This window comes from Sapajus apella, unplaced genomic scaffold (genome assembly GCF_009761245.1).
Source record: "Sapajus apella isolate SASKATOON/1434 unplaced genomic scaffold, GSC_monkey_1.0 scaffold30, whole genome shotgun sequence".
NCBI classification, from domain to species: domain Eukaryota; kingdom Metazoa; phylum Chordata; class Mammalia; order Primates; family Cebidae; genus Sapajus; species Sapajus apella.
The window spans coordinates 1,024,801-1,040,883 of record NW_022436970.1 but is presented as its reverse complement, the minus strand read 5'-3'; the positions used below and the strand labels follow the sequence as shown (position 1 = coordinate 1,040,883).

General features: G+C 39.5%; 1 protein-coding gene across 3 annotated transcripts in view; it reads left to right on the top strand.

Moving 5' to 3' along the window:
• The window catches only part of CCDC68 (coiled-coil domain containing 68), a 69,828-nt gene that overhangs the window by 26,661 nt on the left and 27,084 nt on the right, over positions 1-16,083 (top strand). For all 3 annotated transcript variants that reach the window (XM_032293571.1, XM_032293569.1, XM_032293568.1), the window contains 4 exons: positions 111-239; positions 5,399-5,481; positions 13,512-13,617; positions 15,600-15,683. In XM_032293571.1, coding sequence (XP_032149462.1) covers positions 111-239; positions 5,399-5,481; positions 13,512-13,617; positions 15,600-15,683 — 402 coding nt within the window. The remainder of the gene's footprint in view (positions 1-110; positions 240-5,398; positions 5,482-13,511; positions 13,618-15,599; positions 15,684-16,083) is intronic.

Genomic DNA, 16,083 nt, shown 5'->3' with positions numbered 1-16,083 from the left:
TATGAATTTGGAATTTTTTTGGCTAACTAGAATATTATAGGAAGAGGTAATATGTGTATAGGTTTAATAAAAACCGAGTTTTCACAACACAACTGTTTCTCTGACCATAGGTTAACAAGGTTGAAAAAGAACAGAAATTGAAACAACATGTTGAAAATCTGAATCAAGTTGCTGAAAAACTTGAAGAAAAACACAGTCAAATTACAGAATTAGAGAACCTTGTACAGAGAATGGAAAAGGTACGCCTCTGGAGAATTAGGGGATTTTCTTACCGACATGGTTAAGATGAGCAAGAAATAAAATAACACTAAAATAAATAGGACGTTGAATTAAATAAGATAATATTATGTGAAAGTGTTCTTTACAATTCTTGGCCTTAGGAATGATTTAATATTTTTTTTCCCTTAAACATTTCATATGATCTATACTGTAGTGATTGATTTACCTTTCTGCGAATACTGTAGTCATATCATCATTTGTCACATTCTCTTTCTAGGAAATACATGACTTAGAAAGGGGACCCAGGTGAGGCTGTGAATGCAAATAATGGAAAAGATCACAAAGTCCATCTACTAGGAGCAATAATATGGCAGGTCATTGTAATCACAGCATTTTAATGTGCAGTATCCATTTTTGGCCACCCAAGTCCACTTTGTGTTTGTAAAAACCTATGGCTGCACTAGGAGAGATACGGTTAACATTAAGAAAATCCATTCTATGGAAATTGGAACTTTAAGAAGGCATATTTAGAGAAGAGTAATAATAGAACAAAAATTATAAAATGTTTCATACAATGTTCATTTAAGTAGCTAGCACTCCAAATATACATAAAAGGTAAATGCATAAATTTGTGTATGCATGCCTTAGAATTTAGAATTTGGACAAATCAAGGAATATTTTTTTAATAGCAAAACAAAGAGAAAACTGGCATCTCTGAAATGGAATTGGGGTTTGAGAAGAATGCAGGTTTTGGCTTCTAGTAAATATTGCCTAATACATTTTTTTATATTTATTGTATTTGCCTCTGTTCTTTTTAGCTTTGTTTTATTATTCTGCCTGGGTTTATGCCATTTTATAAATGTCATTTCAAAAACATCACATTTCAATATTTGGGTTTCTTACCAAAGGAACTTTGATTTGTTTAAAAATATTTCCCAAGAATTTAAAGTTTTATAACATTGTGATTTGGTTGAATTTATAGTCTTTGTGATGTCCTATGAGGAAATCACAAAAATTAAATATGCTCATTTCTCAAGTGGTTCTAAGATAATAATATCCAACTGCACGTTTATTATGTGCTGGGTCACAGAGTGTTATACTTTAGCAGAATCAGTGGGCTAGAATGTCCTTAAGCAATTAGTTTATCCAGGCATGAAAGTTTATAATTATGCTGTTTTGGAAAAACTGTAATATTTGGTTGAGTACTTGGTAGTGTCAGAATACTTGATCCTATAATAAATAGCTTAACAAAACTAAGATAGCACAAAGAATGTTTGCATTAAGGAAAGAAAGCCAATTCTGGGAAATGAATATAATTGCTTCACCAAACAACTTGATTAACCAGCTTAACATTTAAGTATAGACTAGAGCTCACCCCATCTCAAACCTGGTAATATTGGGTTAGGTTTAGTGGCCACTGTCACTGCTCCCCAATTAACAAAAGAACAGTGGAAGATAATTTCTATTTCCTAGTGACCCCAGGAAATGTGTTCTAGATGTAAGTTCATCTCAGAGGTCTGGGGTATATTTACTTCACTGTTCATTAAACAAATATTTGAACACCACCATCCACAGCATAGAACTACGGGCTGGATATACATTTGTGAATGAACCAGATAGTCTTTTTGTGGAGATGACAATGTAGTATATCTGGATTGTGTGAGGTTCAAAGAACTTCCCAGATCTCCCTTTCTTAATCCTTCTATGAGTCCTTTAGGGAAGCTGAAAGCCCAGTAGAAGGCAGAGGAGTGTATTCCAGAGTAAGGTTCAGTGGCCCAGATCCTGCAGAACATTCTTGGGAAGTGATGGCCTCACTCCTCCCTGATAATAACTCATAACAGTGGGCTGTCTCCAGGAGATCTTGGACAGAGGAAGTAGACAGGATGCCCATGGCTTGGCAAGGTCATGCAGAAACCTTCCACAATAATTCAGTGACTTCCTAGAATACAGCCTACTGGAATCTCTGGAGGGTGGAGATAAGTGGGGATAATGTGGAAGGGAAATGTGCAGGAGTCTTATCTTTAAAAAAAAAATGGTTTAGGTCAGGCATGGTGGCTCACGCCTATAATTCCAGCATTTGGGGAGGCTGAGGCAGGAGGATCGCTTGAGGCCAGGAGTTCAAGACTAACCTGGCCAACATGGTGAAACTGTGTCTCTCCTAAAAAATGCAAAAATTTACTGGTCATGGTGGCATGTGCCTGTAGTCCCAGGTACTCTGGAGGCTGAGGCATGAGAATCACTTGAACCTGGGAGGTTGCAGCCAGCCAAGATCACACCACTGCACTCCAGCCTGAGTGATAGAGCAGGACTCTGTCTCAAAAAATAAAACCAAATTGGTTTAAGGATATTTTATATTTGTGAAACAAGCAAATAAATAAAACTGTAAGAAGCAAAGCTTGGCAACGTCTTGGTTTAAGGAGAGACTGTGAAGACAGGCTGTGAGGAAGGGTGTCTCAGGTAGGGAGTGGGGGTCAGAATAAGGGAGGGAGTACTGGCCTTTTTGTATTAATAGGGAAAAAACAAGTTCAAAAATAAAGTAAAAATTAAAAATGAACATTCTCACAAAGGTTGATAAATATTGCTCTGGTAGTGCGTACCCCCTGGAGAAGAATTTTCTTGCTACTCACTTGAACAATCCACCGCTCCAGTAAATAGCCATTAGTGGTATGAGGTCTGGTAATGAACACATTACTTAAAACCTTCACCATCTGTCCCACTTTAATCAGGAATGCAGTGAGAATGAATTCCATAAACACAGTGATCAGCTAGCAAAAATGCCCAATAAGAGCATTTTAATATAGCATATGTTCCGTTTGCCAGCAGTGCAATTCGGTTACATCATATTTGTTTCCTAATGTCATCGATTTAGCTCTATTGCAATTTTAGAGCTGAAAGGCACTCCTGAGACCACCTAGTTCCTCATGATAATTTTATAAATGAGGACAGCATAAACCAGAAACGATTCCACAATCTTCCACTTCCTAGATCATACCACTTTCCATTATGCCCCTGTCTTCTCTAACGCTGGACAAAACTGATAAACTTGATTCCCAAACCATTCAGATGTTATCATTTGGCAATGATTTAAATTGGTGCCCACTCGGATCAGTCTGGGGAGGGAATCCTGGAGCTGTCTCGAGGTATGGCTCTGGGAATAGTGGGTTGCCCACTGTGGGGTGCTGCAAACTCCCTTTCCCTTTCCTGAGGACATTGCCTGAGAAATGCTATCCGGTATGGTATGATTTTCTGTGTTGTTAAAGAGGAGGCAAAAAGAACCCAACCTAGATGCCAGAGCCTGGCCAAGGGAGAGCTTTTACGTGTCCGGCTATCTGGTTTCCCTGACTCCTGTTTATGAAAATCCATTAATCAAGAGTAAGTCTATTTGATGTTGTTAGGAACCATTTTCCCTCACCTGACAAATTCAAAATACATTATCTGTGGTGTGTTTCTTTGATAACCCAAGCATCATCATATGCTTGCAAGATGTATCTGTGATCCCTCAGAAATAATTTGAACACAGCGAGGGTAACTCCAGGACAATTTCTATGTGGCGAGAATACTATAAGAAAAATTGGAAAAAGTGAGCATAATTTTAAAAAAATAACAGAACACATCAGCTATGAAGTAACTGGTACCTTCAAATTATTATATACTGAGGTCCAAATATGTGCCAGGAAGCCTGTATGCCATTTACATATATTATCTCCGTCATCCCAACATTTCAATATAGGTAATATTATCTCCATTTTAGGAATGCTCAGAAGATAAAAGTATGAATCAAATGAATGTGCAATGAATGCCTGCAACTGTTGCAACTAACTCATTGATCATTGAAGGAAACAGTAAGATGAGAAACCTGGTTTAAATAAAATATTTTGAGGAACTAGCCATTTATAGGCATTTTGGAGAAAAAGTGAAAATAGAATAGGATTACTGGATTACATTTAAAAAATAGTTAATATTCTTTAAGGCAATTAAACCATAATCTTTGGGATTATCTGATTATCTCTTCTACCAGACAGAAATCTACAAATTTACATTCAGCTTCACAGAATCAGGGATCTAATAAAATAATAAATAATAGAAGCAAACACAGGGAAATTCTCAGAGAATTAAATCTTGGGTCAGATGATTAAATGATTATCCAATATGACATTAAAACTGCATGCTGTGTATTGTTTTTATTTCCAAATTTGGGTTAATTTTTCTTAACAGTGGTAAGGCCCAGAGAGTTTAAAACCTTGGCCAAAATGTAGAAACCCAGTAAGTCCCTGTAGACCATCTTTGTGATGTTTCTGCTATACAGCACTGCCTCTCTGTGTACTACTCATTCAGATGCTGCCGCAGGAAGTAATTTTAAACAGCACTGTAGATAGTTTCAGCACATCTCTTCCAGTCAATTCCATCCATGTTGCCAATACCAATTCCTCCCTCTTTTCAATCTCCCTTGATTCTTTCCAACTTGGCAACCTCAATCATCAGGCCAAAGCACCAAATTCCTGTTTTCAGCCAATTGCCATCAAATATAAAATGAACACAGTCATCTCAGCTTCGTTTCTATGGTCTGGTTTGTTTTCCTTTAAGATGGAAACAGTTTGGCTTAATAATCAAATTAGGGCATTTTTAAAAGATAGTCTTTCTCAGTATCAAAAAATTGCAATCTCAGTTTCTCCTGTATACTAATTGGAAAGCAGTTGTATCCTTTGTGGCCTTGATCCTTCATCAAACATACGTTTATTTACTACTCTCTGACAGATGCCATGTAGTGGGTAGGGTATCTACTGTCCTTAGATACCACCAACTCAGCCTAATGTAGGGAAGCGGTATAAGGGTGGGAGAGCCAGTGCCTAGTAAGGGATGAGCAGGCTGTTTATGTGGGGCAGGATGGGGAGAGGTGAATCGGAGAGGCTGAGCTGAACAGGCTACAGGCAATGCCCTGCAGGAGGAGCAAAAGTCCTCCAGGCAGGTGAGAGAGTGAAAACTACTATTCTTGGCCTATAGTTGAACTATATGTAAAACACACAGGAGAATACTTGGCCAGATTTCCTTGAAGATGGGGAGTAACAGCACATGTGAAATCAGCTCTTTAGCTCAAACCATAGTTCTAGTTTGAACAGAGGACTGCCTTACCAAACATACACATCCAGTTTAGCAAAATTTGTATCTTATTTTCTCCTAGGAGAAGAGAACACTACTAGAAAAAAAACTGTCTTTGGAAAACAAGCTACTGCAACTCAAATCCAGTGCTACACATGGAAAAAGGTTTGCAAAGCTACCTGTTAAGTAAAAGCAGTTCCTGATTTCTTTCCTGTCCACTGGTATGCCAGCCAGGGAACAGAAGGCCTTCCATCCCTCAAAGAAATAGGATGACTGACAGTGCAGGAAGAAGATTGAATTCCTAGGATTAACAGATATGTAGTTATGTGCTTCCCCTTCCTCAGACTCAAAGGAATCACGGGCAGTCGGGAGTGGACAGGGCAGAGTTCACTGGGGGTGCGGGGAAGCCAGTGGGAAGGTTAGTCCTTCTGAAGAGTGAATGAATGAGTAAGCCTGGCGCCTCCTGGTTTACTTTTTGTGCTAAGTAGGATGCTTGAGAAGTCTTTATTCTCCAATGCTTCTGTCTTTGTTAATGAGTCTCTTCTACAGCTGACATTACAGTGGCCAGGCCACAGGTAGAATTCTAAGATAGTTTCCTGATACTCCTTAATTTGGTAGGGTGAAGGAAATGCTATGGACGATATCTTTAGTTCTTTAAACTTAAATATAAATACTCATAATTTAAAAGCAGTCACAGTCCTTAGTATGCTGGGGGTAGATTTGTGGATACCACCATAATTGCTGTGCCACTCAGTTGCTATTAGAAGTCTCTGGATTATCATGTAATAAAGCATAAGACATTTTCTGAGATTTTTATTTTTTTAAATTCTAAGCCCAACACAGTCATTGTATGTTCCGATATAATGATATAATAGTGCTAAAAGTCAAATCAATTTCAAGATCTTAGTTTGTCAACCTAGAACTATTGTTCACTAGGATATCAGACACTGTTACGGACAGAATTCTTGTTGTCATTTATTCAATGATGGATGCTCAGACATCCCTCTTTCCAAGTCTTTTGATTTCCCCTCTACAGGCTTCCCGCTGTTTCCTTCCTTTTTTTATCTTTCTTCCCACCTGTCCTCATATGTTGTACCTTCTGCCTGGCTTGCATTCCCGCATTTTTGACCACATGTAATGGGCTGACCCTGAAAAGTATACACACATGTTTGACACGTACTAGGCTACCAGTAAGTTATTAATTTTCCTATCTTCTTCCCTGCAGCAAGCATACAGCCCAAGAGAGGGGACTTCTAAGATAGTTTTATAACTCTGCACATTTCTGCAGAGAATGAAGGAAATACTGCAGAAAGTCTCCTTAGATATTGGAATTACATATGGATATCCATAACTTAATTCTAAGTAAATCTTCAGTTAATATTTTTTTTCTTAAATAGGCTTTTTTCTTAAGTAGAGTTTTTCTATGTAGCAGAACTACTGATTTGTACAATGTGTCTTCCATTTAAAGTTCAGGCTGTCCAAGTTTGATTTTTTTTTCCTTTAAAAAATGTATTTTTAAAAAATTGGTAATAGGGCTATTGTTCATCTTTGGGCCAACAATGTAGCTGTTTTAAAAACCAACTTGATTTATTCTTTCACTTCTGTTCTATATAAGCAGTTGTTATAAAGAATGCTTCAAAAGCGCCTAAGGAAGTTTTAGAAATTTCTTGGGGAAAATGGATGTTTGGTGTTTCTAGAAAGGCTTTTCAACATCCAGGCTTATGCAATTATTTTTTAGATTGTGGATATCACATGTATTTGCGATGACTTATTACTTTTTCAGAGCTTTATGTAGAAGCATTCAGTTTGTGAAGTGACAAAACAATGAAATCAGTAGAGATCAGACTCTTTTGGTTGAAGCAAAAGAGACTTGATTAAGCTACCACAAAAAAAAGGGGTTCTGTTAGGTTAAGATTAGATAGATAGGGTCATAAAAAAGAGACAGAAAAGTTAAGATTTGTTTCCTTAAAAATAAGGTTGACTCCACACTTCTATGACTATTGCTCATAACTGACACTGGTCAAATGCTCTGCAGTTTTCAGAATAACCCCAGGTACCTTCTTTACTTTAATCCTTTCATTCACCTTTCAAGGAGAAAGCTAAAGTTCGAATTGAGTTGTCCAAGATTGCTCAATCGCTCAGAAGCTGTAGAACTGGGAGTTTTGGCTTCTATATTTTCATACACAGCAAAGCATGTGCTCATTCTGCTGTATAGGATTTTGATCATCTGTCTTTTATTTCTGAAACCTCTGAAAATCTCTCAAACTGGGTTCTTAATTCCTCTGAATAACGATTAGCAAAGGCCGCTTTCCAACTTTTCCTTCTGCCTTGCCGCATCACAAACAAATATGCAGTCCTTTTTTAGAGTTACCTTTTGGAAAAGCACATCTGGCATTGATATGGTTTGGCTGTGTCCCCACCCAAAAAGATGAGAATCTTGATTGTAGTTGCCATAATCCCTACTTGTCATGGGAGGGACCTGGTGGGAGGTAACTGAATCATGGGGGCAGTAGCCCAGTGCTGCTGTTCTCTTGAGTTCTCACAAGATCTGATGGTTTTATTAGGTGCTTTTTCCCCTTTGCCTGGCACTTCTCCTTGCTGTGTGGTTTTGGCTTGCTATGTGAAGAAGGACATATTTGCTTCCTCTTCCATCATGACTAGGAGTTTCCTGAGGCCTTGCAAAGCCCTGCAGAACTGTGAATCAACTAAATCCCTTTCCTTTATAAATTAGCCACTCTCAGGTGTGTTTTTATAGCAGCATGAGAACAGACTAATACAGGGGATTGTAAAAATAAACAGTGTTGGCCCATCCATATTTACATAGATGCTGCTTAGGAATGGAAACTCCTTAGAGGAGGAAAGACCTCGAAGCTGAGGTTGCATGTCAAAGCATATGGTTGTTACTTAAATTGTACATTTATCGGTGGTAGTTTGGGGTGAGAGTGTTCTCTCAAGGCATCCCTTTGATGCCACCACTGGAAATAATAACGAAGAAGAATTTTATGGCAAATAGTAAGAGACATTCGTGAATTTTGTTGAAATGTGAACGGGGCTACACGTACATCTCGGCTGAGTTTTTCGCTTAGTCTGGTCTGGGAATGGTAAGAATCTAACCCCTTCTGTTCTTGTGGCTGTGGTCCCTAGTTACCCTTTATTCCACTGGGAGCCCATAGTCAGTGATGTTCACACTCATAGAAGTCAAAAAAAACATTTGATCCTGAGTAGAAGGCAATATGAGTCCCCACAGATGGTAGCAATATTCTTTTATAGCTTCAGAGAAGTCTAGGATGCCACTAATCTCACTATCTTCTCTTTCCTGTGGGAGTTCTATATAGGGTTATTCATATTTCCAATGCCTCAGTTATCTGTAGTGTGCCCAGAAGTAGCCTCTTGGAGCCTGCAACATGGCTTCAGTTGCTACATTTACTTCCTTTGTCTAAGCATCTAGCTCTTTTGGTTTCTTCTGGAATTTTCGTTCTCATAAGCATTTTACTGCATGAATCCCTGGTAATAAATGTACTTTACAAAGACTTAAACATGTTACATTCTTGGGCTATGCAATTATGACCATGCTCAGGCTATTCATGCCCTTCGTGAAAATTTCAAGAAAATTTAAGGTTATTTATAAAAGCTACATAAAATAAAACATGATACTTAAATTGGAAAAAAATTAGATGACAAGGACAAGGAGATGTAAGAATAGGTATACCATAAGGTTCGTTTACAAAATTAGGCCCATGGATACTACAGACTTGCTCACAGTAGACCACTGACTCAGTTTTAAATTTTCCAGCAGCCAACCCAAACAGGAAATATTTAGTTTTGTGAGTCACAATTCCACATGATTAAAACAAATCAGGTCTTTGGGATCATTCAGTTATTTCTAATATATCTATATGGCCAGAAAGAAAATTGCCCAGGGTATGATCATAAAAAGAACCCTGAATAATGTCTTCAACTGACCCCTTGTAATAAACACAAAAGCTATAACTCAGAATATCATCTAAAAGAGAAGAGCATGATGCCAACACAATCCAGTCAAAGCCATTGTACAGGGAAGAACAGAAGTCGCTGTGAAAAAGTCCAATAATGCCATCCTCTATGGTGCAAGTTGACCCAAAGAAAGATTCTTGGGTATCCTGAGGAATGGAGGGAGGGACAATTCTCCATAAACTCAGTTTCTTTCCACCAAGCGTTTGGGAGACCTTGGGTAGTAGAGAAATTGAGGGTGGGATTCCTGTCAAGTGCTTCTTCCATGATCATCCCATGTTGCTAATTAGAGCCAAAGTCATTTCTTTTCACATTTCTGCAGTTAAAGTTAGGATTGACTCCCGTTCTTGAATACTAAGGAATCTAACAGGAAGAGAACCAGAAATAGTCTCTTCCCCCTCCTTCAGCGATGAATTGAGAGAGAACACTAAATTCCCTTCCTCTGAAGGGTAGGGCAGAGAGTCTCTTCTCTTTTGGTTGGGGCTTTTCTGGTTGCCCCCATTGGCATTCCAGGCTGCTGGTTTTTTTCCACCCCAAGTCTGGGATGTGTGAGATAAAAAGAAAACCCAGGGGATTAACCATTGTGTCATTTCCTGGATCCCAGTTTCCGGAGCCAGCCTGGCTTCTTTCCACTGAGTCTTCTTGTTTTTTTTTTTTTTTTTTTTTTTTTTTTTTTTTTTTTTTTTTTTTTTTGAGATGGAATTTCGCTCTTGTTACCCAGGCTGGAGTGCAATGGCATGATCTCGGCTTACCGCAACCTCCGCCTCCTGGGTTCAGGCAATTCTCCTGCCTCAGCCTCCTGAGTGGCTGGGATTACAGGCACGTGCCACCATGCCCAGCTAATTTTTTGTATTTTTAGTAGAGACGGGGTTTCACCATGTTGACCAGGATGGTCTCGATCTCTTGACCTCGTGATCCACCCGCCTCAGCCTCCCAAAGGGCTAGGATTACAGGCTTGAGCCACCACGCCCGGCCCTTGTGTTTTTTCATATACAATATCCAGGGCTTTGAGTTGTACTTAGTGGGAAGAATGGGAAAGAGAACGTCTTCTACATTTCTTAGAAGCCAAAACTTTTCAATTCTGCTTTAATTCCAACATTTGCTTTATATTTGTATTCATTGCATTGCAGAGGAAAACATGGTCAAAAATTATATTGAGACATTGGAAAGCAGAGTGTGAATCCTGGATACAGACATTTGCCTCCTTTTCTTAGGCTTGGCCCTTCCTTATGTTTTCTTCCTCCAGTTCTGCTTGTGTATCTCTTTATTAAGACTGGGTTGAGTGCAGTGGTTCACGCCTGTAATCACAGCACTTTGGGAGGCTGAGGTGGGCAGATCACTTGAGGTCAGGAGTTTGAGACCAGCCTGGCCAACATGGTGAAACTCTGTTTCCACTAAAATTACAAAAATTAGCTGGGCATGGTGGTGGATGCCTATAATCTCAGCTACTCAGGAGGCTAAGGCAGGAGAGTCAGAAAGATAAATAACAAATCTCAAAAGAAGATCAAGTGGCAGCTTACTTAGATATATTTTTACATTTAAAGGTCTTAAATGGATTACTAGGCTTCATATTTATTGAACAACCCTAATAGAGATTTTATGCAATGTCCTTTGGTCACTGTTTTAGAGTATTAGTGGAGATAAGTGAAGCCCAAAGCCTGTGTTTTCAAGAGTGCTTCTAAAAATATTTTTCTTCCATCTTTCAAGGAATACATTGGAAAGTTTTCTGAGCTTGGTATTTTTGATAGACAAATAACAACCTCTGTTCCCCTTGCCTAAAGCCATTTTTTTTCCATTGGTTACAAGTTTCCAGGTTATGGGACACGAAGAGAACCATTTTAAATACGTACCTTTAACAGCTTACAGTATTTTTATATTTTGTGCATATTCAAAGCCAGCTTGCTTGCCTCTGCAAGGCATCTCTTAAGCTCTTTCTCATTTCTTCCCAGGAAAGTTCTGAGTCTGACCATCAAGTGGGTCATAGCTGCTCTTTCTTTCTTTTCTTTTTTTTTTTTTCTTCTTCTTTTCTTTTACTTTCCTTGCTGGAGCAACTGTGAACTTCAGCACCAGCTATGAATTCAATTCCTGTTTGCCCTCTGTGTTTTGACCTTGTTTTTTTTTTCCCTTTTTCTGTTTTTGAGACAGAGTCTTGCTCTGCTGCCCAGGCTGGATTGCAATAGTGCAATCTCACATCACTGCAACCTCCGCCTTCTGGGTTCAAGCGATTCTTGTACCTCAGCCTCCTGAGTAGCTGGGATTACAGGAACATGCCACCAAGCCCAGCTAATTTTTGTATTTTTAGTAGAGACAGGGTCTCACCATGTTGGCCAGGCTGGTCTCGAACTCATGACCCCAAGTGATCTGCCCACCTTGGCCTCCCATAGTGTTGGGATTACAGGTGTGAGCTATTTCACCCGGCCTAATTTTTGTATTTTTAATAGAGATGGGGTTTCGCCATGTTGGCCAGGCTGGTCTTGAACTCCTGGCCTCAACTGATCCTCCTGCCCTGGCCTCCCAAAGTGCTTGAATTACAGGCGTGAACCACTACACCTGGGCTGTTTTCATCTTTATATCCTCAAGTCATCTTTTCCTAGTAACTGAGGTTTCCTTCTGAGGCTCCTCAGTTACCCCATCCTCTGCATGTTCGCAGCAATTCTACCCTCCAAGGGTTCTGAGCAACATCTGCAGATTTCTCAGCCCTGTCCCTTGCACACACCCAATCTTCCTGGACTTCTGAAGACATCCTGCCCCTGAAGATTCTCTGTAGGCAGTAAGCCTTCTCACTCTCTTTTTGGAATGTTTGCAGACATCCAAAGTCTGGTATCTCCTTGGAAGCCTCTTCCATTTTCCTGCAGCATCCTTAGGGTGTAGAGCCTCACCTGCTGGGGGTCCTGAAATTTCCTCAGTCTCTTGTGCCTCAAGAAGCCTCTGAACCTCAAGTCTAGGGACAATTGAAATCTAATGTGAATACAGGCTGGTGCTGATGCAGCCATTTTCTGAACTTGATTTGGAAATGCTGTGAGGGCTGAGTATTGCTGCCATTGTAAGTTCAAATTACATGTGCACAAAGCTTTTTCATCTGAATCAGGCATCCAGCTTCTCTTTTCAAACACTTCCTACTGTGGACGATGGAAAGAAAAACAAGGGACTCCTTGCTCATTTAGTTGGTTCAGATTCCCCACTGCCCCTCTGCAAGAGAGAAAGACCAGGGTAAGGCTTTCTGCCAGCTACGGGGTACTTTAAATGACTGTGTTATAAACAGTAGATAAAATATTGGCACAGTTGAACTAGTGATCTTCCTTTAGCCTGCGTTAACAGTCTGCATTTCTTTCATAGCTCTCCTTAATTTGATAATTGCTTATAGTGTTAATCAAGAGGAGGGAAATGAAATTTTGCAGTGAGATTTAGTTGTGTAGGTATGATAATCACATGTTTCTCATTATCATCTAAAACACAGTAGCACACAGTTGCCACAATGCGTGTGGCTTCATAACTCTAATAACATTGGCAAGAAGGGAAACAGCCAAAAGAGCACAATCAATTCCAGTTACCTGGATGGAGCTTTGGGAAAGTATAAATAATCTAAATTCAAAATTGACTTATTCTTTTTTTCATAATGGTTGATGTGGACTCAAAAATACTTGCTAAAATTTAATTTCTTCCTTTCTTCTCTTTTTTCCCTTTCCCTACTGATTCATAGTATTACCAAAAGTAGGAAGCCAAAAAATAAAGCAGACAAAGACAGACAAGCCACAACATATACTAAGCCTGAATCATTAGAAATTGGTTTCTAAAAAATATATTCATATATAAAATCTCCATTTCTGCTCCCATGTTCTGACTCTGCTATTGCCATGTAATTGCCTGTGAAGTTTGATAGGGGCCAGGTCTGTGGGTGCTCAGGCAAGGCAATTTATCCTATGGAACACAACTTGATCCCACTACCTGCTGGAGGAGTCACAGATGGCTAGAGAGTAGCTTTTGACATGAATTGATATTCTCATTCAAGTTTATGTCCAAGCAAATCAGAGCCTGCTTCATAGCTATTTATCTTCAGTGTCCTGTGTGGCATAATGGGGCTCTGGGGTCTTACCCACCGGATCCCCAGTAGCAGTGAAATGTGTAGGAGGCCTAGCAATAAGGGCGAGCTATGGAACATGTAAGCCAATCATTTTCTCTAACTCTTTTTTCCTTTGCATTCCCAGATGCCAGGATCTTCAGATGGAGATTTCCATTCTTCAGGAGCAGATCTCTCATCTGCAGTTTGTGATTCACTCTCAGCATCAGAATCTGCGCAGTGTCATCCAGGAGGTCAGGTTAATGTAGTATATTTCTAGTATATTAATCTAGTATATTTCTCCGGGAGATGGTATGTTTACAGTGTGGAGCCCAAATACAAGTGGCTTGCCTGGACTTTAGAAGCAATGAGATTTCTCTCCCTACTGACATATCCTTTTTTGTTTCTCATCCAATATGGCTCCGTTTTCAATGCCCTCTCTTGTTTGTAACACCAACACCTGTAATGTTCTCAATGAAGATAGCTTGGAAAATCACGTGTAACTGTTTTTTTTTATTTTTTTTTATTTATGTTTCAGTGATTTTCTAAAAGTCTTTTGAGCCAAATAATGTATACTGGTCTTTAGACAAATTTATAGATCAGGAGATTGAGCCCTTCCTTGAGCATAAAATGATCTGTTTTCATAACCTCATGATTTATTTAGGAGGTGTTTTAGGTTAGGTGTGTAGCCTGGCCCTTCTTCTCTGAGAGCAGCCTGACAGGTGGCAAAGCAGATGGGATTGTGGTAGCAGCCAGCTAGATGATGAAGCGTGTATTTAAAATCTACTTCAAGGTATGCTGGGGAAGATGTGGAGAAATAGGAATGCTTTTACACTGTTGGTGGGAGTGTAAATTAGTGCAACCATTGTGGAAAACAGTGTGGCAATTCCTCAAGGATCTAGAAATAGAAGTACTGTTTGACCCAGCAATCCCATTATTGGGTATATACTCAAAGGATTATAAATCATTCTATTACAAAGACACATGCACATGTTGTATTCATTGTGGCACTATTTACAATAGCAAAGACTTGGAACCAATGCAAATGCCCATCAAGGATAGACTGGATAAAGAAAATATGGCACGTATATACCATGGAATACTATGCAGCCATAAAAAATGATGAATTCATGTCCTTTGCAGGGACATGGATGAATCTGGAAACCATCATTCTCAGCAAACACAAGAACAGAAAACCAAACACCGCATGTTCTCACTTATAGGCAGGTGTTGAACAATGAGAACACATGGACACAGGGAGGGGAGCATAACACACTGGGGTCTGTTGGGGACTAGGGGGCTAGGGGAGGGATAGCAAGGGGTGGGGAGATTGGGGAGGGATGACATTCAGAGAAATACCTAATGTAGGTGACAGGGGGATGGAGGCAGCAAACAACCAAGGCATGTAACAAACCTGCAAGATCTGCACATGTACCCCAGAACTTAAAAGTGTGTGTGTATATATATATGCATTGATCTGCTTTTGGGTATCTGTTTCAAAATTTAAAATCAGACTTCTATTCAATTATTATACTGCCAATTAGAAGTCCTCCCAAATAACTCCAGAGCTTTCCTGACATAAATATAGCATTTGTGCTTGCTTAGCTATGACCTCACTAAAAAGCCAGATAATTGAGTAGTGTAATTTGAGAGCCAGGAGGGACTTTGGGGGCCACTCCACATCCTCTTTTTACAGAGCAGTTTAATGACAGCTAGTGGTGGCAAAGTTGTTTTAGAATCCATGTCCCTTCTCTTCTTGCACCATTTTGAATCTCATCACCCCACCTCACAATTCCACATTGCCTCTTGGCAAAGCAGGCTCACCTTATCATGTTGCTGATTGACAAGTCTCTACTTCAGGGAGCCTCTGCACACCTGGCAGCAGTCTTCATCCTGTCCACCAGCAGCTGCATCTGCAGGATGAGAACATTAAGTTGCTGAGATGCAGAAGGACAGCCAGGGCTACTTTCACAGGACGCACTCCTGCTGAACTTGGTTTAAACAGGTTATCTAAAGATTAAAGTGAATAACAGCACCAGCTGAGGGCTTTCAGCCCCAGGTGTCAATTTGGCCTGGTATTTTCTGTTGCCTGCTGAGTCTGCTAATGCTTTGGGATTTAATTTTTTTTTAATTTGATGAATATCTTCTGACCTCAGACATCCATACAATTTCTGACTTAAGTAACTATTTCCTGTGGTCTGACAAGATTTTTCCTATTGTGTTTTCTAATTCACAGATGGAAGGATTAAAAAATAATTTAAAAGAACAAGACAAAAGAATTGAAAATCTCAAAGAAAAAGTTAACATACTCGAAGCCCAGGTAAGGAGGGAATCTGTCTTACATTTTGTTATGAGGGTGTGAGTGGTGTGTGTATATGTATCTGTGTGCGTGAGGGTGTCACTATCAGTGAGCCTGTGTATGCAAGTGTGCAACTGTAAGCCTGTATAACACTGAGTATGTCTGTTTGGGAGCAGGCATGCCAGTGTCTGTGTGACTGTGTATGCTGTGTCTGTCTAAGTATATGTGCGTGTGTCTGTGTGCATCCAAGTGTCATTTTGTGAGTGTGTGTATGTGCATCTCCCATGCATAAGAAATTAGGGCTATGGAAAAAAGGAGTGACAATTTAATGATTGCTAAATTATGAAGTGTTTAAAAGATTTTATCATGTTATTAAATTACTAGCATTATTAATGTTAAATATTATTAATGTAATTAAATG